The sequence below is a fragment of the Rhineura floridana genome, chromosome 12, assembly GCF_030035675.1.
Source record: "Rhineura floridana isolate rRhiFlo1 chromosome 12, rRhiFlo1.hap2, whole genome shotgun sequence".
NCBI lineage: Eukaryota > Metazoa > Chordata > Lepidosauria > Squamata > Rhineuridae > Rhineura > Rhineura floridana.
In genome coordinates this window covers 43,167,937-43,193,883 of record NC_084491.1, presented here as the reverse complement: position 1 = coordinate 43,193,883, position 25,947 = coordinate 43,167,937, and the positions used below count along the sequence as shown (strand labels likewise).

At 46.7% G+C, this 25,947-nt stretch overlaps 1 protein-coding gene across 7 annotated transcripts in view; it reads left to right on the top strand.

Moving 5' to 3' along the window:
• Positions 1–25,947, top strand: part of ZBTB16 (zinc finger and BTB domain containing 16) — a 207,494-nt gene that overhangs the window by 167,304 nt on the left and 14,243 nt on the right. For all 7 annotated transcript variants that reach the window (XM_061592324.1, XM_061592326.1, XM_061592327.1 and 4 more), the window contains exon 5: positions 22,393–22,563. In XM_061592324.1, coding sequence (XP_061448308.1) covers positions 22,393–22,563 — 171 coding nt within the window. The remainder of the gene's footprint in view (positions 1–22,392; positions 22,564–25,947) is intronic.

The window sequence follows — 25,947 nt, the reverse complement described above, 5'->3', positions numbered from 1 at the left end:
GTTTAAACAGCTGCATAGGGCTATCAGCAAAAAAAAAAAAATCAAAAGTGAGGATTCCTGCCGCATCTCTGCTGGAAGCATGTTCCAGAGCATGGGACTGGCAACACTAAATGCCTGACTACTGGTTGAGACCAGTGGAGCCTCTGTAACATGAGGGACAACTAGCAGTGCTCCTCCAGATGATCTCATCTGGACTGGGATAGAAGGGCTCAGGCAGTCCTTAAGGTATCCCGGACCCAAGTTGTTCAGGTATTTGTATATCAGCACAAGAGCCTTGAACCTCTCATACATGCTCACAGTATGTTGGCCCACTCAGCAGCCTAAATCCTGCCTTCCGCAACATCTGCAACTTCCTAACCAGCTTTAAGGGCAAACACATATAGAGTGCATTACAGTAATCTAGTCTTGAGGTTACCAACACATGGATCACTGTGGCCAAGTTAACCCTGTTTAGGAATGGTTATAGCTGATGCTCCAGCTGAAACTGGAAAAAGCTGCTCCTAGCCAAGGTAGCCACTTGCGTCTCCCATGACAATGATGGATCAAGGAGCGTCCCCCAGACTATGTACCTGTTCCTTCAGAGGAAGTGCAACTCCATCCAAAACATGCAACCTGCCTAATTCCTGGGCATGAGAACTACCACCACAAGATTTCTGTCTTGTCAGGATTCAGTTTCTGGTTAGTGGCCCTCATCCGGCCCGTCACTGCATCCAAGCACCAGTCCTAGACCTGCGCAGTCACAGCTGGCACAGATGTAACAGAGAAATAGAACAAGGTGTCATGCACATATTGGTGACACTTCGCTCCAAATCCCCTAGTTACCCCTCCCAGTGGCTTCATGTAGATATTGAACAGCATTGAGGACAAGGTGGAACTCGGGCACCCCACAGCATAATTGTCAGGGGGGTGAGGTACAATCTCCCAATGTCACCCTCTGGAACTAGGCCTACAGGTTAACTTATTTAAGCATGCTTTAGCATCATAGTCTGCAAACTCTTTGGACTTCTAGGACTCGTCGGATGGAATGAAAAGATACCAGGTATTCATGCAACAAGTGACTTGCCTGCATGGGACTATAAATATTTACATTGCTGATTTTGTATTATTTGCCAAGCAATGTTGCAGGCAACTGAGGAAGGAACCTGCCTTATGGATCGTTGCAGTGCCAGGTTAATCCACACACCACACTATTGCAGCTTTACAAGATGCACATTAATTGAGACCTCTCCTAGTATGTTGGGATAAAGTGCTCATTTTAAAAGGAGGTCACTGTGTGCATGCTCTAGCCCAGAGGCTCACAAATTGTGGTCCATTTAGCTGGTCCACAAGAAGAGGTTGCAGAAAGGTTGAGGATATCTGTACCTAGTCCTGCATTTGACCTGTGTTCTCTGTCCACTGAGGTTGAAGCGGTTTTGACCAGGGCCGGATGATCAAGTGGTTGACAGAGCCCTGGTTGAGGGCCCAGGATTTTCATAATGCAGACCCTTCTCATTGGCCTGGCCTAGAGCCTGTGATTTTGATAACATGTTGCTGACTTTGACTATGAGGCCAGCACCGAAGAAAAAAATGTTTTCTTTTTCTTCACATTTAATCCTGAAGCAAAATGTGGTTGGTTTGTTGTTGTTTTTAAATTGTTGTCACCTTTTTAATGCACAGTTTTAATTGCTCACATTCTGTCAGGTAGCCTGTGAACATGGCTTCCATTCAACTATCCTGCATGTATTGTTTTTATTGCTTAGGGTTTGTAACAGGATCCTTCACCCAACTTTCCTTGATTATACCATGCTATGGCAGCCTTCACCAGCCTGGTACCCTCCAGATCAGCCTGTCCAAAACATCTGGACAGCGCCATACTGATGGAGGCTGGCCTTTGGGATAGCCATAATTTCTCTCCTCTGCCAAGAGATTCAGCAGGCGCCCTCTGTTTTAACTTTTAAGCACCTGCAGAAAATCTTTCTGTCCCACCAGGCTTATGCAAGCAATTAAGAAGATGCTTTTTTTTTTTTGCAACAGTTGACCTTTGTTTTCATTGTAGTTTTAATTTTGTTTATTCTGTGGTGGTTGTTGTTTTAAACGTGTTGTAAACCGCTGATGTTTTTAACAAAATAGCCGCAGACAGATATTTTCTATAAATAAATAAATAAATAAAACCTAGGATCTTTTGCATGCAACATGTATTCTTTGCCAGCGCTCTGTTGCCCCTCCAAGTGGCTTTCAAACAGTGCAGAAGTGTAGAATGTAGGGGGCATCCAGATGGGTGCTCCTCATACATGCACATTTTTCTCAGCATCCACACAAAGTTATTGGCATCAAAATGGCAGGCCATCTTCCTCCCCTTTCCCATTTAATCCAGATTTACCTTTCTTGGGCAAATTCATTTAGTGTTTCCACTGACCCATTTGCGATAGCAGAAATACCCGTTTACAATATTAAGCCCTCCTCTGGATTTGAAAAGGTGGGTGCAAGTGGACCTTTTGTCTACCGGTGACAGTATTTTTCCAGGGGGGAAGGGGGAGCAATAGGTTTGTATGACACAACACAAGTGACAGTTGTCCAGGGTTGCAAAGTAAGTCAATGGCAGGGCTAGTGGCCCAACATTAAGGATTCCCAGCCTTGCCAACAACAAACCAGCTCATTTTTGCAAACACTGAATGGCTGAGGAGTGTGCACAGCAACTCTCTTTTCTTTCCCTTTTACATTTTACAGCCCAGCATCTAAAAGAGTTGTTGTTGCGTGTTTCCTTTTGAAAGACTCTTTAAATACAGTATCCTTTTAAAAGTGTGCTTTTAGCATTCCAGAGCTGCTGTATTAACAGCAAACAGCAATCATCTCTCAATAGCATCATTGTTTCATGAATAAGTGTGGCAGCCGGATTACATGAGATGGGAGGAAATGTAAAAAAAAAGAACAGATTTTGCGAGAGCTGTGATGGTGCGATGAGACACTCTGTGTGTGTATGTGTGTGTGTTTGTATATATTTTATGCAGGCATGAATGTGAAAGAGTCTTCAGAAAACAGCAGTTATCAAAGATTTCTTTTTCTGGGCTTTGCCATAAGCGTGTACTAGGGTAGTGCCATGGGAGGAAGGGTTTGTGCTTTGTCTTTGTCCTCGGAGTGCACATAGTCATAGAATCATAGAATTGGAAGGGGCCTATAAGGTCATCAAGTCCAACCCCCAGCTCAATGCAGGAATCCAAATCAAAGCATTCATGGCAACTGACACTGAAGCCAGGTTACAGATTAAGCAGGGATGGGAGAAAAATTCAATCCAATTAACATTTAAACTCAGTGGCAGCTTCAGCACCTTGGACAGCTTCTTGAAAGTTCGAACTGAAACTCGGAGCGGAGTCCACTGCCCCAGTGACATGGAGCTAGCAGCTGTTTAAAGCCAAACCTTCCTAATCTGCACTTTCCAAAATAATATGCAAACTAAAACACAGCCATTCTTTGAAGCTCACACTTCTCCGAATTTTGCAATGCAGTCCCCCGGCACCTGCACTGTTCCCAAAGCCAGTAAACCTGATATAGGAAAGGAGAATAATAATAATCATAATAAATAATAACACAATTTTATTTCTGAGTCGCCTATCTGGCCGAATTAACGGTCACTCTAGGCGACGGACATTGACACAATAAAGTACAATATAAAACCAGAAAACCACATTCAATAATTAAACTAAACAGCATTAAAAGCTAACCCATCCCAGAGATCCCATAGGCCAGCCTGAACAGCCAGGTCTTCAAGGCCCTGTCAGGGAGGGGGCATGACGAAGATGGAAAGGAAGGGAGTTCCAGAGGGTGGGGGCCACGACCGAGAAGGCCCTCTCTCTGGTCCGCACCAGCCTCGCTATCTTAACTGGTGGGACCGAGAGAAGGTCTTGTGTGGCTGATCTCGTTAGGCGGCATAATTGGTGATGCTGGAGGCGCTCCTTCAGATAAACTGGGCTGAAACCGTATAGGGCTTTAAAGGTCAACACCAACACCTTGAATTGGCCCGGTAAACAACTGGCAGCCAGTGTAGATCTACTAACACTGGAGTGATATGATCACGACGACGGCTGTTCTTAATCAAGCGTGCCGCCGCATTCTGTATCAGTTGTAATTTCCGAACCGTTTTCAAGGGTAACCCCACGTAGAGCACATTACAGTAGTCTAAGCGGGAGGAGACCAGAGCATGTATCACCCATGGGAGCAGATGGGCAGGAAGGTAGGGTTGCAGCCTCTGTATCAGATGAAGTTGATACCAAGCCGCCCGGCTCACTGCCGAAACCTGAGCCTCCATGGACAGCTGGGAGTCAAGAATGACCCCAAGGCTGCGGACCTGGTCTTTCAGGGGTAATCTTACCCCATTAAACACCAGGTCTATATCTCCCAACCTTCTCTTGTCCCCCACGAGCAACACCTCGGTCTTGTCGGGGTTCAGTTTCAACCTATTCCTTCCCATCCATTCACTTACGGAGTCCAGGCACTTGGACATGGTACCCACAGCCAACTCTGGTGAGGACTTAAACGAGAGATAGAGCTGAGTGTCATCTGCATATTGGTGACACTGCAACCCAAAACTCCTGATGATGGCTCCCAGCGGTTTCACATAGATGTTGAATAGCATGGGGGAGAGGATAGATCCCTGTGGCACTCCACAATTGAGAGGCCAAGGGTCTGAGACCTCATCCCCCAATGCCACCCGTTGAGAAAGAGGTTGGAGGTAGAAGCAGATACATGGAACTTCCTTTTCTTGCTGTGGAGGTTGGGATGTTTCCTCCTAGCTTCTTCCCCTTGCAGGAAAGGGAAACTCCAAATCTCTGCCTCCCCCCTTCTCCTACCCCCCTCCCATATAGGGATGGGGGGAGAACTTATGTTCATTTTGCGTTTAAAGGCAAACCTGCCTAATTCACAATTTCCAAAACAATACGTGAACCAAAACACAAACATCCTTTGAAATTTGCACTTCCCTGAATTTTGCAGTGCAGGTCCCCAGCCGAGTAACGTGTACAAAAATGCCCGTGCTAGGATGAATGGTGCATATATTTGTGAAAGTAACTATATTATAGGGTTATATTAAGCAAAAATGCTTTGTATATTAGGCAGAATTGAATACAAGCATGAGCATATTAGGAGAAATTCATACTAAAATGCTGCTAAATGTTCATGAGGACTTTTTTTTAAAAGGCAAACTGAGGTGGAAATGTGGAGAATGGAATTTAAGATTGAAAACTGAGAAACTGAAATTGACAGATTTGCCTGCCCCTAGCAGCAGTAGCGGCTGATGGCCCATGTCAGTAGGGCAGTGGAATCCACTCCGGGTTTGAGTCCAAACTTTAAAAGTGCCGTCAGTCGGAGAGCTCCTTGAAAGTTCAAACTGAAACTCAGAGCAGATTCCACTGCCCCACTGACATGGCGCCACCAGCTGCCACTGCCTAGAAGCAGGGCATACTTCCTGCCTTTGTGGGGGCCACGTCTCCCAACAAGTAGTAAGAGTAGCTCAAAAGAGACATAGATCAGAAATTGTTTCTCGCTAAGAAAATGGATACCGAATGCTTTGTCCTGGATGGATCCTCTCACGCTTAGGCAAGTATGAGATGAAATCTTTGCTTCTAATTCATGCCCAAAAGCTAGCCCCAGTCACGGTAACCAAAGGGACATGCCCAACTGCCACATAAGATAAGCCCCAAGTGGGCAGAGATGCTACATTGCCCTTTAGATGGAGACTGCCTTGCTTGCATACATGGTGGGTTCTTTCCCATTTTGTGTGCTGTCTGGGAAGGAAGGGAGCCTGAAATGCAAAGGAATCAGATGTTTAAGCCTCATAATCTCCAACTGCTATTGTTAATTTGGTGGAGCATTTTCCATGTTAATTTGCTCTGCATCGTGCCATTAAGAGCCAACCGCCCTCTGCCTGCTGCTGTGAGACCTCCCCCCCCCAAGCCCTGCCGTACTTTGCATTAGGAACCTCAGCACAACCACCCAGAAGGTCTGGAACAGCACAGGTGTCCCGACGAAAGGTGGTTGTCACATATTCCAGGACCTGTTAAAAACGGAATATGAAGCAAAGCCAAGGAGGGGGGAGGGAGGCTTTGCTTTTAATGTCTCAATAGCACAGCAAGTTACATGGAGCAGTCCTTGCACTGATAACCAAATGAGCAAATATTTTAGAAAAATTACCTCTTTCTTTGTAAAGGCAAACATGTTACTGTACACCAGTGTCCTTTAACCTTGGGTCCCCAGATGTTGTGGAGCTCCAACTCCCTTGCAGCCATCTTATCCCAATGGTTAGGTGTGATGGGAATTGTTCAACAACATCTGGGGAGCCAGGGTTGAAGGACACTGCCAGGAGTAGCTAAGGAGTGTCCTCCAGATGTTGTTGGATTCCAACCCCTGTCATCCCCAATCATTAGCCATGCAGGCTGCCGGGGCTAATGGGCATTGGAGTTCAAGAACTTCTGGAGGGCCACCATGTTGACTACTTCTGCTCTACACTATCATGGTGACAGACGAGGTCAAGATGATGCCTAATTTCCACCCTATCAGAGAAGGCAGGAAGGTATGTTTGGAACCCAGCAAAGAATATTCAGCAAGTGGCCATTAACAAAAGGCCTTTCCCAGAAGTTGTGGTAACACTGCTTACTTTCCTGATAACACAATATGGCTACACCCTCATTTCGTTCAGCTCTCCTTTTTTGTTCCCGAGTGATGGAATCTGGAAGCGTGCAAGTTGCTCCGTAAAGAGAATGGAAGTTTTGCCCTTGTGGTTCCAGCAGGCACCCTTGATGTTTTTGAAGCATGCTGGGCTGCTTGTTCAAGAATCCCATAGCTGCATAGAGCAAGATGGTTGTGTGCTGTGTGATGTTCCTATATATTAGTGTATATATGGTAAGTGCTGGTTGTTTAGAGTATACATGGTAAGTAGTGAAAGAGGAGGGGGAGTGAATGGGCAATAGAATGCTTGATGATTGGCTGAATGTTTAAAATGGCTGACAGTATAAATGAAAGGATGACAGGTAAATCTGGGTGAATGTGAGGTGGTGAATTGTGGAATAGGGGGGAGAAGAGAAAGAGTGGATGGCTTGGTGGGGTTTAGAGAGTTGTTTACCAGGAGGGGGGTGGAGTTCGGATTAGTATTGAGTAAAACCATATGCTTATGTGCCTTAAGAAGAAATCTTGTTAATCTTGTTAGCTTTGTTATCTGTAATAAATACTTAATTTGGTTTACCAAAGGCCTGATCCTTGGCTGAGGTTTCACAGACCAGAAGGGAGGGTAAGGTAATGACCAAGGCTGAAGGGGAACTGTAACAAATGGTGGCAGCGGTGAAGAGAATAACAATACCAGTATTCAGAGTCTCTGGGAATACTAGTATTGGGACGTTACTGGTGGTTGCCTAGCAGGGGGATCTGTTGAGATCTGTGCTAGAGCGGATAGGTAAACCATAAGAGAGTGCGGTCCGGACTGGTGGAGTCCCTGGTGGTGCCTAGAGACAGGCAGTAACCACGAGCAGGTAGGAACCTGACAGGGAGAGCCAGGGAAGGACGCATCACATGCTGCAGCACAGAGGACCCATGGGAAAGATGCCATCACCCTCTTGTGGGTAGAGCATTCCCCCCTCCATTCTGCTGGAAACGGCATCATCAACAGCTGTGTTGCTTCTTTTAATTATTGGCTTACCTCCTTGTTTTAAAACCCATCATGCAAAAGAAGGATGAGAAGTAAGGTTCACTCACACAACGTCACGTTCTGGTCTAACGACAAAGAAGTTGCAAGTCTGGTCGAAGGTTGCCAGAATATGGGTAACTCCAAGCAAGCAACTGGCTCCAACAAAGGTTGGGAGAAGGAGTGAAGAGAGTGCTCTTGTGCTCAGGTCCTGCTTGTGGACTTCCCATAATGGGCATCTGGTTGGCCACTGTGAGAAAAGGATGCTGGACTAGATGAGCCACTGGCCTGATCCAGCAGGCTTTTCTTAGGTTCTTACCGATGCCTGTAAATCCTCTGTTTCCAGATTACCTTCTCCAGGTTCCACCCCTTTGTACAGATCTTCAGAACCCAAACAATCTAACCTACTAGCCTGAAGATGAGCATTCCTTCTCCACTCCATATATATGATGTGCTCCCTGCGCCATCAGACTGGTAATGTGCAGTGGAAGGCTTCTGGTTCCTCAGGTGAAGGTGCCCGTCAAGGTCCAGGATCTGGCCCTACAGGCCTGGTGGTCTGGGAGATTCCTCTAGGCCTCCTGTCCAACAACCTCAGGCACAATGGTCTCCCTATCTTCAGTAGTCAGCTCCGAACCCTAAATCTGACCCAGCTCGCCATCTGATGTCCCTGCAGCCTCTGACTCCATGTCTGGACCCCTGCTAGATCCAGGAGACCTGACACAACCATGTTGATATGGAGGGGAAATCTCACTACAGTTTCTTTTTCCTTCCTTCCTTCCTTCCTTCCTTCCTTCCTTCCTTCCTTCCTTCCTTCCTTCCTTCCTTCCTTCCTTCCTTCCTTCCTTCCTTCCTTCCTTCCTTCCTTCCTTCATTTTTGCATGAAGGTTAGTCTACCATGTGTTGCTCTTGCCACCCCTTACTCCCTGGTTCTGCTCTTTGAGGGAGAGAAGGGGTTCCAGAAGGTTGAGAGCCAAGCACTGGAGGTTGGTAGCCATGCAAAAATAAAAGAACACCGGCTGAGGGCATGCTACCTTTTTGCCATATCAAAGCAGCTGCATGAATTATACAAGTGCCTGATAGGTGGGAACTGGCTGTCATTAAAGACGAATAGTTATTTAAGTGGAGCAAGCAATCAAAGTCCCATCATTTCTACGGTTGTTCTCCTAGGCGAAGAAGGCTGGAGGGAAGAGGATACACAATGGTGGGCTTCACTTTAATGAGAAGGAAGGACCCCTCCTCTTGAGCTGCCTGTCCTTGCGGACATTATCAGGGTGGGCGTCACTCCTTCCCAAGGTGCCCCTGTTCACCATAACCAGGGAGACTCATTATTCTGTAGAAAGTATAACATAGGAGAACCATAGGGTAGGTAGCATAACATCATTGGTTATGTTACAGAATGACATACGAAAAAGATAGCTGCGGGATGTAAGAAATGACTATCTAAATCTCAACCATTTGTGCAAGGAGGAGGTGACCATAGAGGAACGGCAAAGCCAAGATAGCTTCGTAGCAGAGGACAAGCTTTGCAAGCACACAGTCCCAGGCACTTCCTATAGATCTGGAAAAGACCCCTGTATGGAACCTGAGAGAGACACTTCCAGTCAATATAGAAAAAACTAAACTAGGCATACCAATTGCAGCTTTCTCTGCTACTTTTCACTTGAGCTGCTGGGGAACCTGAGACTGTCTGCGTGCAAAGCTGGTGCTCTGCCCCTCAGCTGTGGCTCTGCATATAGAAGGTTCAGTCCCCGATGGCATCTCCAGGTGGAGCTGGGAGAGACCCCTGCCTGAAACCCTGGAGAGCCACTGCCAATCAGTGCAGACAGTACTGAGCTAGATGGACCAACTGTCCGACTTGGTATAAGGCAGCTTCCAGAGGATAATGAGGGCTGAGTGTGTGCAAACATGTACTTAGCAATACGTACTTAAGATTCATTTCAGTGGGAGAGGAACAGCAAGGCATGAAGTGCTCGTGGCTCCCTCCAGCAGTTGTTAAGACCGCAACCACCAACCGGACACTGGACATGCTGGCTTGGCCTGATGGGAGTTGGGAGTCCAACAATACCTACAGGGCACCGCATTGGCTCTCCCTGGCTATGTTCTTGTGGGCTGCCTTGTAGGTGTTGCAGGAGGGGATGCCAGGATTAGGAGGTAGCAAGGGAGAATAGGCAGGATCATTTTCAGACTTTGCTGTACCTTGGAATGGCTTTATTTATTTATTTCATTATTTAATTTCTGTCACGCCCTTCCTCCCAGAAGGAGGAGAGTAAACCCCCTAGCCTTTGTTTCTTGTGAACACAGCCTTTGATAGAACCTCATCACCACAAAACCAGCCCAGGTTCCATCCATACAGTCACAGGGCCCCAAAAGCATGTATGCAGGCTGTGTATGGCTGTGTGCGTGTGTCCTCTCTCTTTTTGGTGGTGGTGGTGGTGTGTGTGTGTGCGTGTGTATGTATGTATAAGAAGACTTGAAGTCAAATGTCTCAAAGTCAGATCCCTTTTTAGTATGAATTTGCTGTATCTCATTCCGAGCACTAATTCCAATTTAATTGCGAGTGGCCCGAAGCCTCTTCAATAGGAGTAACAAATGGTTTGATTTTGTAAACTTCATCAGACTGCATTTTAAATGCGACACAGTAGCCCGGCTCGAATGCCAATGAAGCACTGAAGTAGCTCTCTGTTTACTAATTATCCGTTTTTACTTCAAGCCACGCTGGCTGGCTTGTCTGATTAAATCGGATTTGTGGGATACAGAGCAGCTAGCAGAGTTTTCTCTATAGTAAACGAGATTGGAACTATGGAGCGCCTGGCTGCACACTGTAAATTATATTTCCTTTTAAAGGGGACGTCTCTCTTTTATGCCTTTGGCCTACCTTCTGCATATTAAGCATGACGGCGCAGCAGCGTACGCGCCTGGCTTAACTTTTAATGGGATGTGTGTCCCCAGACATATTTATTTCCCTCGCACACTCTGCTCTGAGATGAGGGAGGGCCTTGCTAGTTTCCACAAAGCTGCAGTGCATTTAACCAGTTGCCCCTCAACGTTTTGAAAAGGAAGGTGAAGCAAGCGGACATTTAAGAACAAAAATGCTTGTTTCTAAATGTCTGTCTCTACCTCAGACTTGGGAGAGGGGTGGGTGTAGAAAGGCATTCAAAACAACTCACTTTTAATCTTTTAAAAGTGCAGTGGGTAGGCAGGGGAACAGATTTCCTCTTTGGGATTGCAAGGTAAGGCATGGGGAGGGGGAAAGTAACAGTCAAAGCTCCCTGCCTCCCAAGTATTGCTTAAAATACTTTTCCAACACCCTTTTTTTTTTTTGAGTGAGCATCAGTGCGGTAAAAACTGTTTTCCAAAACACCTGTTGTTTAAAGGATTCGTGCATGAATCAATCAGTGTTGGCTTTGTGGGTTTTGTTTTTTTTTAAATCTCTCTCTAGTAATCACTTAATGTCACATCCAAAAAATTTAATCTCAGTAGCAGACTGTTCCGTTTTTGTCCTGTGGCCCCTTCGTTGTTGATATATGCCACATTAATGGTTTGCTCCTGCTGATTTCAAGAAAACAATTAACATAATACACCTGGGTGCGTATTTTCCCTTCATACATAATACCCCCCTCTTTTTCCACACTCCCTCCCCTTACCCCCTTCTCCCCCACCCACCCAAAAAAGCAAAAAAGATTAGAAAAGGTGGCTCTTGAGTGAAATGTTATAAGGCTGTCCTAAAACCTCTACTGTTGTTAAGGCTTTAATTCCACAAGCTTGACCTATCCTGCCCCCTCTCTACATATCTATCTTTGTGCCTCGAGCTTTTTATATTTTAATTTGCTTTTGAATGTCCTACAAAATTAATGGTCTACTTCTCCCTCTCTCTCTTTTGGCCATTGTGTGGTGTACAGTACAGCTGAGGCCCCGTGGTGTTCTCTGATAGCGCCGTTGCCGTGGAAATGAATGGCGGCCGCTACCCTTTTCCCTTCTCCCATTTTAATTGTTGACAGTAAAAAGCATTTAAATGCTGCTTAATTTGTAATCATCTTCTGGGGGGGGGAAGGGAGGAAAAACCATTAAAACGTCAACGAAATGAATAAGTCCACCTCTCTCTCTCTCTCTCTCTCTCTCTCTCTCTCTGCGTTCCCCCTTTTTCTCATTTGCGCCTTCTCCCCCACCCCTGCCACTGGTGACATTGGTGGCTGTTTGTTTATCTGGGGGGCAATTTCCGTCCCGTCTTCTCTTTCACTGCCACAGCATTCAAATATCAAAGTGTGTCTTTGAAACAATACTAATTTGTTTTGTTTTCAAGAGAAACCCATTTTTTTCAGTTTCAACATATGATGAGGAAGGAGCAAGGAAAGATAGAAATTTGTTTTTTGGGGAGCTTTTAAGATCAGGTAAAGCAAATAAATAGGTATATATTTTTAAATCTGGATTGGGTCGACTGGAGTGGAAGATGTACAATATGGCACAGACAAAATGGTGGCATCTTCCATTAGAGTTTGTACTTCCCTTCCAGTTGCTCTGTTCCACACATCTTTGGAAAAACAACAGGTGAAAATGGACAAGATAAGTTACAATGCTGTTCTGTTTTTAAGGCTCACCTACCTCCACCTATGCTTTTTAATCCTCATCAATTGCTATACTGTTGTGCAAAGAGCTGGAAGTGTGGCATTTAAGTGAAATAGGCTATTTTGCCCATTATTGAGCCAGAATTCAAATTGTTAGCCATGTCTTGCTCTCTTGTTTTTGCTCATTTGCTCGAAGAGTACTCATTTCAGTGGAGCACCACAAAAAATGAAAGTGACTTGCTGGTGCCCTGCCCCATCCAGTCTTAAACACGTGCATTCAGATATGCCTGAGCGAGTTAAGAATTGCAACATTTGTTTTACCCCCAACGTACTATACAGATTTGTGATCGTAATTTTTAAAATTGCATTTCCAAATTTTTTGGATTTGCATTTTTAAAAAATGAGCCTATCCATAATATCCACTTGACCCATCAACCCTAGGCTCTGTAGTAGATTGATCCATCTTCCAGCCTAGCCACCAATCAAGTCTAGAACTCAGCTCTGGGAGAGCAGGATGCTCTCCTTCCATTAATATCCCCAGGAGGAGATCCTAAAGAAATTCCTGATGAACCTTTCCTCTTTCCCAAACTGCCATCATGCCTAGGGAGGCCCAGTGTTGGGCTTGCGGCTTCCTTCTTGAAGGTTAAGCCCAGTCCTTCACCTAGAAGAGGAGGCTTCTCTTCTTCTTTAAACACCTTCAGGTTGATGTGGGGATAGGCGGCTCCTCTCTGCCACGTGGCAGATCTAACGCCAGCCGCCAAGGACGATGCCGTGAAGGGCACTGTGCCAGCCATTGGCAAGATGGTAAGAGTCTACACAAACAGCCTTGGCGGTTGCCATGAATTGGGTCAACCCCCCCCCCGGTCACCTCCACATTGCTTTGCCATGCAAAAAAAGCTTTTTATTTCTGGGAGTGATGCCAGCCAGCCCCTTCAGTCTTTCCCGTTGCTGAACATCTGCCAAAATTGGGCAAGGGTAGCCAGGAGAAGCAGTCCAGAAAATGATGTCGCCCTTTGTCCCTTTCAGCATGCTCAGTCTTGTGGAAAACCCACCCCTTTTGGTCTCCGAAGCTTTCTCCTTCCTGTGTCCCATGGAACCTAGAAACTCGCTCTCCTGACAAAATGGAGGAGGTGTCTCTCCCCCACCCCCGGCCCATACTTCACAATACAGATTCTGCAGTCCTTCTCAGGACTTCAGAAGAAGCATTGGGTGGAACCCTGCTTTCTCCATCCATTAGTGCAAGGAAGGGCTCCTGTGCTAGCAGATGGGTGAGTTTAATGTCGCACAACAGAAGAATCCAATGCCACAGTTGCGCTCCCAGAAACTTGTTGCACAACAGACTGGGCAATCGTATTATGCACCAAAGTTGCCAGCGACCTGTTTGTGCATTCTCATGCAACATTTTGCTAGCGCAAAACTTTTCGCCAGCGAAACAAGTATACTGCTGTGTGACTTAGCACTACACTGGATGCAACCCATACGATATCCAATTATGAAACCTCACTTTATTGGAGAGCAGAATCTTGCTTCATATTTTGTAAAGAGCTAAAGGGGAATGAGCGGGCTTTATCCTTTATCCCACCCACACCCAGGAGTGGTTTTGCAGAAAAAATAATTGCCCCCTGCTCAAAATTGCAAACGTTTCCTATGTACTACCTTCCCTTTGGCTGCACAATAAGAGATGGGGACCTTCATGCAAAAGTGATGTCTTCTGCATCAATGCTCTTTCATTTATATATGGACCAGCAGCATGGTTGTCTCTTCAGCCTTTGGTTTTTCTGGTGATCTCTTTATCTTTAATTTGTCAATAAGGCCTAGAACTGGAACTAGAAGCTGCAGTACATTATGATGTGCCACCACCTCCTGGGGTATTGTACCTGAGGACAGCCATCTTCCCCCCCCCATACAACAGTCCTGGTATCCTTACAGAAACTATTACCAACCAGTGGTCTAAAGGAGAGTGTCTTATTATAGACCTACATGAACACAGTTATGGATTGCTAGACCAGGAGTAGCCGACATGATGGCTATCCAGATGCTGTTGGACTACGACTCCCACCATCCCTGACCATTGGCTATGCTGGCTGTAGCTGATGGGAGTTGGAGTACAGCAACATCTGGAGGGCACCAGGTTGTATCAGGTACCACTAGGAGCTGAAACCAAGGGCCTTGTAGGTCAGGCACTGGCTTCTTTCACCATTATGATGCCTGGGCACAGGAGGGAATGGGTAGGTAGTTCAAGCCAGGACATTATTGTCGGGGCCCAGAAACCTCCTGGGAATCACAAAGTGAGACGACCACCATCCTCTCTTCTATGCTGTCCCCAAGAATGGGGTCACATCTGCACTATACATTGAAAGCACTATGATCCCATGTGATCATTCATGGCTTCCCCCAAAGTATCCTGGGAACTGTAGTTTGTTAAGAGTACTGAGAGTTGTTAGAAGACTTTTATCCCCCTCACAGAGCTCCAGTTCCCAGAGTTCTCTGCGAAGAGGGATTCACTGTTCATCCAGTCTTGGAACTGTCGCTGTGTGAGGGGAATAGGGGTCTCCTAACAGCTCTCAGTGCCCTTAACAAACTTCAGTTCCCAGGATTCTTTGGGGAAAACCAGGACTGCTTAATTAATTTATTTATTTATTTACTATCATTGTTTTTACCCCGCCCTTTTTCCAAAACTGGAACTCACGGCGGCTTCCAGATAAAAGTACACATATAATTAAAAACATACAGAAGTCTAGATTAAAATCAAATTAAACAATTTACAGTATTAAAACCATCCATACATACAGTTAAAATAATTCAAACTCAGTTTAAAATAATACAATTAGACAATAGCAATGCAGCACCCTTCAAGTCCTGTCCTTAACAGCTTTCAGTTCCAAAGGCTGGTTGAAATAAAAAAGTCTTTGCTTGCCGACGGAAGGACTGCAAGGAGGGGGCCATTCTTGCTTCCCTAGGAAGGGAGTTCCAAAGCCTCGGGGCAGCCACCGAAAAGGCCCTATCCCGCTTCCCCACTAGTCATGCTTGTGAGGACGTAGGTATTGAGAGAAGGGCCTCTCCTGAGGATCTCAGGGCCCGGGCAGGCTCATATAGGGAGATACAGTCTGACAGATAGCCTGGACCTAAGCCATAAAGTGGTATCATAGTGCTTTCAATGTATGGTGTGGATACAGCCTGGGTAACTCACTGCTGGAGAAGCCCACAGAAGAAACTAGAATGGGGCCCAGCCCCACAGTAGTAGACAAAAGCCTTGAAGCAGCTCGTGCAGAGATAGCACTGTTCCCTCTCCAGTGTGTCTGTCCTGTTGCATGAAAAAATTATAGTCATTTTTGGTGGCTTATTTTGTTGTTACATTTTCCCACTTGCATATGGCAACTGCTCTCTAAGACTCTTGGCCGCTGAAACAGGTCCAGGTTGTGTGGTTTATTCCCCCCCCTTCATTTGGGGGCCAATTAGTTTCACAAATGAGGACCCTGCGGTGCCACCGTAGATTTGTTCCAGGCCTGCGCACTGGCCTGGCGGCTTTGTCCTGCCTTCCACTCCCGCTGGTGACCTTTATTCATGGCCCCAGCGGGTGCTACTTACGGGAGACTTCTGCGGCCAGGCATCCTGCCGGCTTTGGGCCTCCACTCCACAGCTGGCCGAGGTGCGCAGGGCCTCAGACCCACTGACCTTTGCCCCGATCCTGCTGTCATTTTGAAAGTTACAGACCAGAGGGCTGCATACCTTGCGGGATTTACTCCTTTGTGGGTGCGAGCACTTTTGTTCCAGGGGAGGGGGGGCAGATTTTTGGAAGACTGTGGAGAGTTTGCCATTGGCTGTGTGTGTGGTTTTCTTTCTGTCTCCAGCGCGACTGGGAAGCAGATAAGAAAGGGATTCTGCCGGGTGCTCAGAGCCATTGCGTCTCTTAATGTGTGTTTTTAATTCTCTGCCTCATTAATTCTTCCCCAAATGCTGTCGTTGCCTGCCATCCTGCTGGGGTCCACCACCATCATGCACCTTTTCTCCTGCTCAGGTATTTTTGTCTCGAGAAACAAATGGCCACCTCATGAGACGAGGTTTTGTGGAAGAGATCTGATTCTGCGGACAGTCATATGTCAGACTTGCACGCTAGAGAAAGAGAGAACGAGGGGAAAAATCAAAATAGAATTGTTAGTACCCAGTTTGCTGCCGGGAGTCTGTCCTCAGGAACTTCATTTTCCTTCACCCTCCCTCAAAATGATTGACAAAATTAGGAAATCCATTCATGTTACTTGTATAGCAAAAGTACCAATAAATCCCTCCTGTACCAGGAAGTGGGAGGGGGGCATCAAGGGGGCACCACAGCTTAATGAGCAAGCAAGCTGACAAATTTGTTTACTGTAGGTGCTGCGTAATGAAATGCATTTGTGTCTGCTCCTTACAAAGCCGCCCTGAGGCTTTTTTTGGAGCCCATGGTGGGATATAAATTGAAAGGGAGAAAAAAGAAGTAAGTTCCGATGGCAGTAAAGTGGCAAGGTTTTATCCTCACCCCTAAACAATCACAGTAAGAGGACTCTTTGGCATAACAGAGAGAGAGAGAGAGAGAGAGAGAGAGAATGAATTTGCAGCATTTGGGGTGGAGGAGACCATCCTAAAGTGATATGGGCATCTGCAAGCTCTTTGAGTTTTGCAAGACTTTTTGCTAGGTAGAGACTGTGCTGTCATTTTCGTTGACCTTTCCTTCCTGGCTGCCCTTAGGGGGCAACAACAGTTGTCTGTAAGAGCTGCCAATAAAAACTCCTCCTAGCCTGCTTCCTGCAAGGCTTTTTTTGGGTGCTGAAGTAGAAAAAAGCTTCTGTTGTGCGTCAGCTGCAAAGTGTGTTCACAGAGGGATGCATACGGTATCAACACCACGAGGCAAAAAATAGCTGGTATTGAGTCCAAAGTGTACCACTAGGAAGAGGGCGGGGTGCTTCCAAAAGAGGTACAGATGAGGAAGTGCTAGCTTCGAATTGGGGCGGGAGAGGAAATAAAGAGAATGTGGGGTGGGTGGGAAGGAGCCGACCTGTATGTTCTGCTGTCAGCTCAACTTCTTTTGCATCCTCTTAAGATGCAGACAGAAACCTGTCTCCCATGGAGCCGGCGTGCTGCAGGGTTTTGTGTCAAAGAGGAGGCAGGCGCATCCTTGAATGAAAAAGGAGGTTTCGCCAAATGCATCCACGGTTGCTGTGGCACAAGAAAGCAGCTTGCATTAAGGAGAGATTTCAACCCATTCTTAGAAGGGTTGGTTTGGTTCCGGGCCTGTTACTTGCTGCTTATGGGGATTGTAGGAGCAGGAGGTTGAGATGTCACAATAGGACACAGCGTGAAAAAGTCTCCCCCATGGCTGCCCTGCTACGCTGGTGCCCCCCCTCCCCCAGTTTCAGGCTGACCTGGTAACAGTGACTACCAGTTTAGGTTTCCTACAATGCCCTGGACAGAGCAGTGCTCTGTGGGGAAACGGAACGGATGTCAGCTCCTGTGCGTTTAAGGGCAGCTTGGCCTCCAAGCAGTGGTGGCTGTTGCCCACTGCGACTGGTAGGGCAGAAGATGGCGAGGAGCAGGCAACACAAGGCGGAGCCAGTGCCAATGGTAGGCGGAGCCAAATCATTCTAGCTTTGTCCCCGTCCTCCTCTTTGCCGAGTTCTACATGGGCAAAACTGTGACTGAGGAGGAAGCTGAAAGCTGACAGGCATGGCTGCCACCCCCTGGGCTGCTTGTAAGTCAGATGGCCAGCAGGTGGGAGCTGGCTGAGGGCAGAGGTGGGGCAGTACCCCTCGAGCCCCAGTGGAGCAGCAGCCTCTGCCTTCAGACATTGACCAGGAGATCGTGCTCCTCTCCAAGCCACAGAAAGTTCCCCTTGTGGTTTAGGAACAAACATCGGAAAGTAGGAAGCTGCTTCAGAACAAGGCAGGTCCCTGGTCCATCTAGCTCAGTACTGTTGACACTGACTGGCAGCAGGTTCTCCAGGGTCTTCTTCTTCTTCTTCTTCTTCTTATTCTTATTCTTATTATTATTATTATAATCTTGTGCGTGCAAAGCAAGTGCTTGACGGCTGAGCTACTGCCTTGCCCACAACCCTTCCACATGTGAGGCTGCCTTCAGAAGCTTAAAAGCAGGCTTGGCCGGAGGTTCTCTGGTCAGTTAGCAACCCAGAAATGGATAGCTATTACAGGGGTCTGTTTAAGCAATGCGGAGCCTCTGCGTTCTGTTCGTCAGTGGATCGGCTGGTGCCACTGAAGGGGATTTGTAATCCTTGGCTGTTCTTCTGCCTGCTCTGGAGACGTAGGGAAAATGTAGGACAGGCACACCTCAGGAACGGCCCCTGCTCTTCCCCTCCCCAAGGGTGCTTTTGGCAGTGCTTTGGCCTTGCTGACTTCATAGTAGTGCCCCACCTTCTTCCCTGGCGTTGACACATTTCTTGTTTTAGCAAATTGTTACCCAAAAAAAGCCTGTTTCTATTTAGAGGTCCCTCTCCCTGATTAAGTCAGTGTTTACGATGCAGAGTAATGAGAGCCTTGCGCTCTGAAGGTGCAAGCACCTGGAATCTCCAGCTGTGCTGTGCTGTGCTGCGCTCTTGCCCTGCTCTTCTGCTTTCCCTTGAAGGTCTAATTTGCATGGAGGCAAGTGCAGCTGTGAACAGATTTCGCTGTAACTCCAGCAGGTATGTGAACATCTCTTCCGCAGAGAAGACAGAGGGAAGAGCGATCCCAGTTTTTAGCATGCAAAAGAATCTCTATGATTATGGAATGATGGAATTTGCAGGCACACGATGTGGTCATAGCCGCTAAGTTAGATGACTTTCTAAAATAAAATTCATAGAGGCCGAGAGAATCTGTGGCTACTAGTCCTGATGACTAAATGAACCTCCATCTTCAGAAGCAATCTGCCCATCATCAGCATCAGTTGCTGGGAAACCACCTTGGGAGCAGACTTTTTTATTTTAGTTATATCTTACATTTATAACCCACCTTTCCTCCAAGGAGCTCGAGGTGGCATAAAGTACATGGTTCTCCCCCTCCATTTCTCCCCATCCTCACAACAGCCTTGTGAGGTAGGTTAAGCCAAGACACAGTGGCTGAGTCAAGGTGACCCAGTGAGCTTCATGGCTGAGGGGGATTTGAACCCTGGTCTCCCAGGTCCTAGTCTGACTCTCTAACCACTACACCACACTGTCTGTCTTTTGCCTTTGTGGCTTTCTTGTGGGCTTCCAAATGGCATCTAGTGGGCCACCGTGGAATGCAGAACTAAATGGACCTTTGATCTGACCCAGCAGGATTCAGCCTACGTTCTTAGAATGCTTTATTGCAGGATTCTGCCATCTGCAAAAATAGATGCTATTTTGCAAGATGAAAATGGAACTTCTGTAAGATTCTGATGTTACTCTTACTTGAAATTCTGTTAGGCTCTCTACGGTTGTTTCCCTTGAGTGAGTACCCCCCAAATTAACCTCCACATTTGGTGGCAACTTTTAGCCCCCCTCTTTCTTCTCACCTGGACCAAACAGTGCTACACCATCACAGCTCTGGCATTCAGATGCTATCCTGTAGCGACCTATGTCCGGCATTCAGCCAGATTTGGCCATTGCGATGCAAGCAATTGGTATTGTTTCCTGCTCCTTGCAAACATATTCCTGGAGGGTTCATTTCTGGCACACAAATGAAGTAAGAATTGCTTCTCATTTCTTTTTCTTTTTTTTCTTTAAAGGCAGTGCGGATTCAGTGGTTACCTTGCACTACCATAGCGTTGCTAATGAATTGCTAATACAATTTTCCAGATAATTTTATTTCCACCCTCCCCACATTCTAATGGGCCTCCGAAAAGCCAGCATTTGCCTACTTTAATCTTCCCTGGGTAATGTAATTTGCACTGACTCATACATTTTGGAACAATCAACTATGCATAAACAAAAGCAAATTGTTTAATAGCACAAAGGTCATTGGGTATTTGTTATTGACAATGTGTAAATATTGGAATGGGGGGGGAGAGAGAGATTTACCACCTCTGTGGATGCAATCCATTGAATGCCTTCTTGTATTGGGTTCGTAGGCTTCCAGGCTCTTTGGCTAATGTTTCTCCAGTGGATTTCAAGCAATGCAAGACATGAAAGATGTAATATTTGAGCAAATATGCTTAGGGGCTGTGTGGGCCATGGGTATAGACAATGACAGAGGTCGTGCTTAGCTGGCAGTAAATGTGAAGTGCACTTCTGATTTCATATTTCAGGTCAGGAATCGGGATACAATTGGCCATTCAGATGGACTGTTACTATAAAACAGTGGTAGGGAAACCTGGGCCGCTGGGCCTAACTAAGCCTCCCCATTTGGTTCACAAGGGCACACCTGCCAATCACCTGCTCTCATCTATGGTGTCAGGTGTGGGCACTTTAAAAGGTGGCTAGATTGGTTCAAAAGGGGCTTCTCAAGTGCCGCTCAACAGCAGATCTGTGGTGCTTCAAAAGCCCCAGCGATCACGGGGCTTCTGAAGTGCTGACAATCAGCTGACCGGCTGGATTTCAAAACACAGCACAGGACGCTTTCCCACCCCTGCCTACAGACGCTGGGTATGGAACCTGTGACCTTTGGCATGACAACCCTGCCCTCTGCCGCTGAGCTAAAGTCCCCAAAAGGCAACATTGGCTAAGAATGTGGCTTGGATTTTTGAAGATGGGCTTATAGGCTGGTAGGTCTGGTTGTTGTATTGTTGTTGTTTGTTTGTTAGAAGTAAACCATGCCAAAACCTATAACCAGAACTCCTCCTCCTTCCTTTGTAGTTTGCCCTCCTGCAAGGCTGTTTTTTGACATCCCTGCAGTGGCGGCTGGTGGCACCATGTCAGTGGGGCAGTGGAAGCCACTCTGGGTTTTAGTTTGAATTTTGCTTCAGCACCTTGGACAGCTCCTCGAAAGCTCAGAGTAAAACCCAGAGTGGCTTCCACTGCCCCACTGACATGGATACACCAGACCCCACTGCGTCCCTGCTTTTCCAGATTGCAGTTCCATTATAAAGGTCGTACTGTTGTCGTTAACTAGTCATCAGATGAAACTGGAGCCCGGGGCTCTTTGCAGCTTTCCTCTCTCTGTTCCTGCAAAGAGGCATTTTTAAAGTGATTGTTAATATTTTTAATGTTGCTTCTTCAAAATTACCTCTTTCTTGCAGACAGATATTCTAGGAGCACATTAGGAAAAGCACTCTCTCCCCAATTTCAGCTGAAGAAATTTAAAAGCCACCCTGTGCACATCATAACACTTATTTTTCCTTTTTTTAATTTGCCTTTTATTTCATTTTATTTTATTTTAATTTCCTTCCTGACTAGTGCAATCAGGTTTCATTAGTGGGGGTTAGATTTTCCTAATATGCTCTTTTGATGACTGCTTTTGATGTAACTGTCTTAAAAGTCACTGCATTGGTGCATAATCTCGCAGGAGGGAAGTTGTCCCTCCAGTTATGCAACCACCTTACCATTGACAAACCTGTGTATGCTTCTCTCTCCAAAAAAGCAAAGCAAAGATTCTGAATAAGCTGGTGCAAATTAAGCTTATTTGAATATTTCCTTGGTTTTGCTTAATTCTCCTTTTTGAGGGAATGGCCAACATGCTGAGTATGTCAGGATTCATGGGGATCAGTAGAAAAGGCACTGGATTCAGCTTTGTAATAGTCTATGATGGTCTGCTTTATTTTATTTTCTTTCTAGTCCATATGGTCACCAAGTTATGTATGAAAGTGGATGGGTAATCTCAGACGCTAGCAAAATGGCTGAATAAGTTTTCCAGTGGCTAGAGGGTGACTGGTTTGCTTAACTCTTGGCTGCTTCCTATGCAAGACCAGAATAAATGATGCAGATTGATAAAAATGGGTGGGAAAATATTTATTATTTAACACGGACTTTTTTTTAGCCCCGCCTAAAGCCTTACCCAGCAGCAACTGGAACTTCTCCTTCCTCTACTCAACTGATTTTCATGGGCCATATTACCAGCACATTTTTCACCTTCACAGCCACGAGGGCTAGAAACCTGTGATATAATTTAAGACAAGAGTCTCAGGACGCTGAATTCCACTCCCAGTTCCACCCCCTCCCCCTTGTGCATTTAGCCCATGTTTTCAGTGGGGATGTGTGATGAAACCACTTGAAAAAGTGCTGATGAGAACTTCCATTTCTCTCCCCCTCCTGCCCCCCTTCCCCAGGCTCCGACATGGCCGTCTTCTGCCTGCTCTGTGGGAAACGATTCCAGACACAGACAGCTCTGCAGCAGCACATGGAGGTGCACGCCGGCGTGCGTAGCTACATTTGCAGTGAGTGCAACCGCACCTTTCCCAGCCACACAGCCCTCAAGAGGCACCTGCGATCCCACACAGGTAAGCCGCCACGGCGGGCCCACACAGGGTACTTGGTGCTTGACTTAATGCTGGCTTGTGGGCGTCATTTTGTTGGCCCATGTCATCTCCTCTTGTCCTTCTGCTCCTTCGAAATGCTGCTGCAGCTGCTGTTAGAAGGTTTCTGGCTCCAGGCAACTCTTTCTGTCCAAGGTTCCAGCCCCCACGTGGTCAGTCTTCAAGAAGCCACTGCTCAAGAGGGAGGGTCATGTTCATCAAACCCACCCCAAGAGGAGTGGATGAGAAGGAACCCAGACACACATTCTGTTTTAAAGGAGAGGCCATGCTGCACCTATGTGTTGATGTGACCATTTTGCAAATAGGTTGCCCCCATCCTCCCCATCTGCAGTATGAGGCTAGCAATAGTATGAGGCTGATAATACTCATCTTCCTTACAAGGCTGTTTGTAAGTCCAGTTGTAGCTGGAAATAAGTCCGGATGTATCTGGATGTCATCCCTTTTTGAAATCCCTCTTCCTTCTTTCCTTGAGCTGCACGTTGGTGCTGGCATTGGCTGGGAATCTGACTTAGGGCTTTACCTGGATGATCAATCAGGATGGCGCGATGGCCATCAGCTCTTTAAAAGGAGGAGACAAATTCATAAAGGACAGGGATCTGAGTGGCAGTGGCTCTTCGTTGGCATAGCTCAACAGAGCCTGCTTGATTGGAGGCAGCCTACATGTAAGCACCACACACTAGGGGCAAACGACAGGCAAGGCTTCTTGGCTTTGTGCCTTGCTGAAGGAGGTTCCCAGCGGTAAGTGACCGGCTCTGGAGGAAAGCATGCCAGGTTAGCTGAACCTTTGGGCTGATACAGTAGGGCTCTTCCTTGTCGCCTAACTGTTGAAGCATTCCCCTAAATTCTGTATTGCACACACAATATGTAGTACACATGCCATAGGATGGAGCAATAGTATTGATACACAGAAACAGGTGTGTGTGCATGCCGGTAAGGTCAGGCAGTATTCATACCAACAGACACACACACGCTGTAGACTGGTGAACTCTGGGACTGCATAAACCTCTGCACCAGCCATTGCAGTGCAGTGTTAGCACTCAGTCCCACACACTCTTCATACCCTCATGCAAAATCTGCATACCAGGCATCAGGAGTGCAGATCCTCCTCCTCTGTGAGACGTGGGGTTGCACGATGTAAGATGCCTCCTTCTCCGTAAAGACCCAAAATGGACATAGTACACAACCATGCTTTTGAGCAAGGCCCACCTGTCTCAGGGATGCTCTGGTTGCACTTTGGCTCTTTCCAAGAGTCGAGCTGGTGCTCGTGTCACTTGTGCGCTCTCTGTACTCTGCCTCATTAATATTCCATCCGCCCCATCGCCATTTGCTTCCAGTCCTGCGTGTTTAGTATCAGCAGCTGCGTTCAGTACACAGGGCCAACTGAGCTGCTGACGTTGTCGGAGCCCTGATTTGCTTGGCTGGCTATATAATGGAGGACTTAGCTGTGCCGGCGAGGCGGTCTACAGGCCTCTGGATTGGCCATTTAGCTGGCTAACGAATATGCCAGGTAACAATGGAGAGGCTGGGTCACAGGTGCAGCTGGGCGGCCAGAGGGGCTCTAATTAGTCCCATTTGTCCTGGACCTAATGTCAACCTCATTAAGAGGCCTTGCAAAGTTAATCAGTGTGCCAGAAATGGGAATTTTTGCTCTTTGTTGTCATCGTTAACTCTGGCAGCCGTTTTTTGATTGTGTATATACAGTATCCCAAATGCAGCTCCAATTTTCTCCCTCTGTACGGCTTCTAAAGCAGGTGTTATTGGTATGAGTACTTCAAGTATCCAGATTTAAACTCATTTAACATGTGATTGGCTTGATAATTGAATTTGCTCATACAGGCTCCACAATTTCAACGCTCCATTTAGAATGGTGAGCCTATGTGAAAGGGGGGGGAAACCTTTTTTTTATATTACTTTAAACTCTCAGAAACCCTCCATAGAATGCAGGTACTTGGAAGATGTGAATTGTGCAGCTGATCACCATTAACACTCATTAGTTGTCCCTTTTCAAATATTAATTTGACAGTGAGAACTGTTGTCGCTCTGACATAGTTTGAAGTTGCATGGATATTGTTTAGGGCTGTGTTTTGAGAGGTATTTTTCCTATGGGACCCAAAAGTACCAACAGTATGACAGTTGAGAATGGCTGCACAGAAGCAAAATCCAGGATCCCTCCCGCAGCAGGAATGTTGATAGCATTATTTCCACCGCAAAGCATTTCACAGCCTTTGTGTGGCCTCTAGCTCCCCACCACCATTGCAAAGTTGTTTTGCCTGGTTCCTATTGTATAAATGAGGGAGCTGAAGTTGAGGACTAGTGGCTTGCCCAAGTTTGTTGGGTGCGCATGTAGCTGAGCTGGGAATTCAAACTCAGTTCCCAAAACACATAGCCTCTGCCCCCAGTGATCAACAACCGAGACTGCCATGGCTTCAAGCATTTCTGAACTGCTCTGATGTGGGAGGTCCACATTTAATCTCAGATGTGAGAAGGCACCTTATGGCTTCCCAGAGAAGAGGAGGAAGCAATCTACACATGCCCAGAGAAACACTTCCCAATTACTGCTTCACTAGTCCTAGGCTTGAACTGTGGCACAGAAACCGGTTCTAACGGCAGAAGCTCTTTGGGGGTTCACAGTGGTTAATTCCTGACCAAAGGTACTGGAGGCAAAGAGTGCTTTGGACCCATATGCACAGCCAGTTTGTGGAAATGAGACATGAGGGCTCAGTGCAGTCTGCCCATGCTCAGGCATAGACACCCTAACATGCACTGTTGCACTCCTGCTGTAAATAAGGACACAGCTGTTGCTAGCAAACCATATTTTTAACTGTTAATTTATGGCACTTTAATTCCATCCTTCTCCCTAGGAGCTCAGGGTGGCAAAGGTGGTTCCCTCCCCCCTCATTTTTATCCTCAACAACCCTGTGAGGAAGGTTAAACTGAGATGCTGTGATTGGCCCAAAGTGATCCACTGAACTTCACAGCTAAGTAAGAATTTGAACCCGGCTCTCTCCAACACTCCAGTTGTCACTACGCCGCCCTGGCTTTCACGCCAGCGGCAAGTCTGCCTGCTCACATCTGCCTCTGTTAGCGAGGCTGAAACGAGGGAGAGGAGAAAGAGGAAAGACAGACTCTCTTCCACTTTCCCAGATCTCCCCTGTTAGTCTTCAGAAGGCGACTCTTCCTCACTACAAGTGAGGGGCCAGCCTTAAGCCTTGTGTGATGTCTCCATGCACCTTCCACAGCTCAGTCTTCTGTTAAAAACAGTTCCCAGAGCAGGAGCGCATAGCGCCACTCACCACGCTCACCATGGCAAATGTTCTATCACCCTCTGGTGAGCAACAATGATTTCCA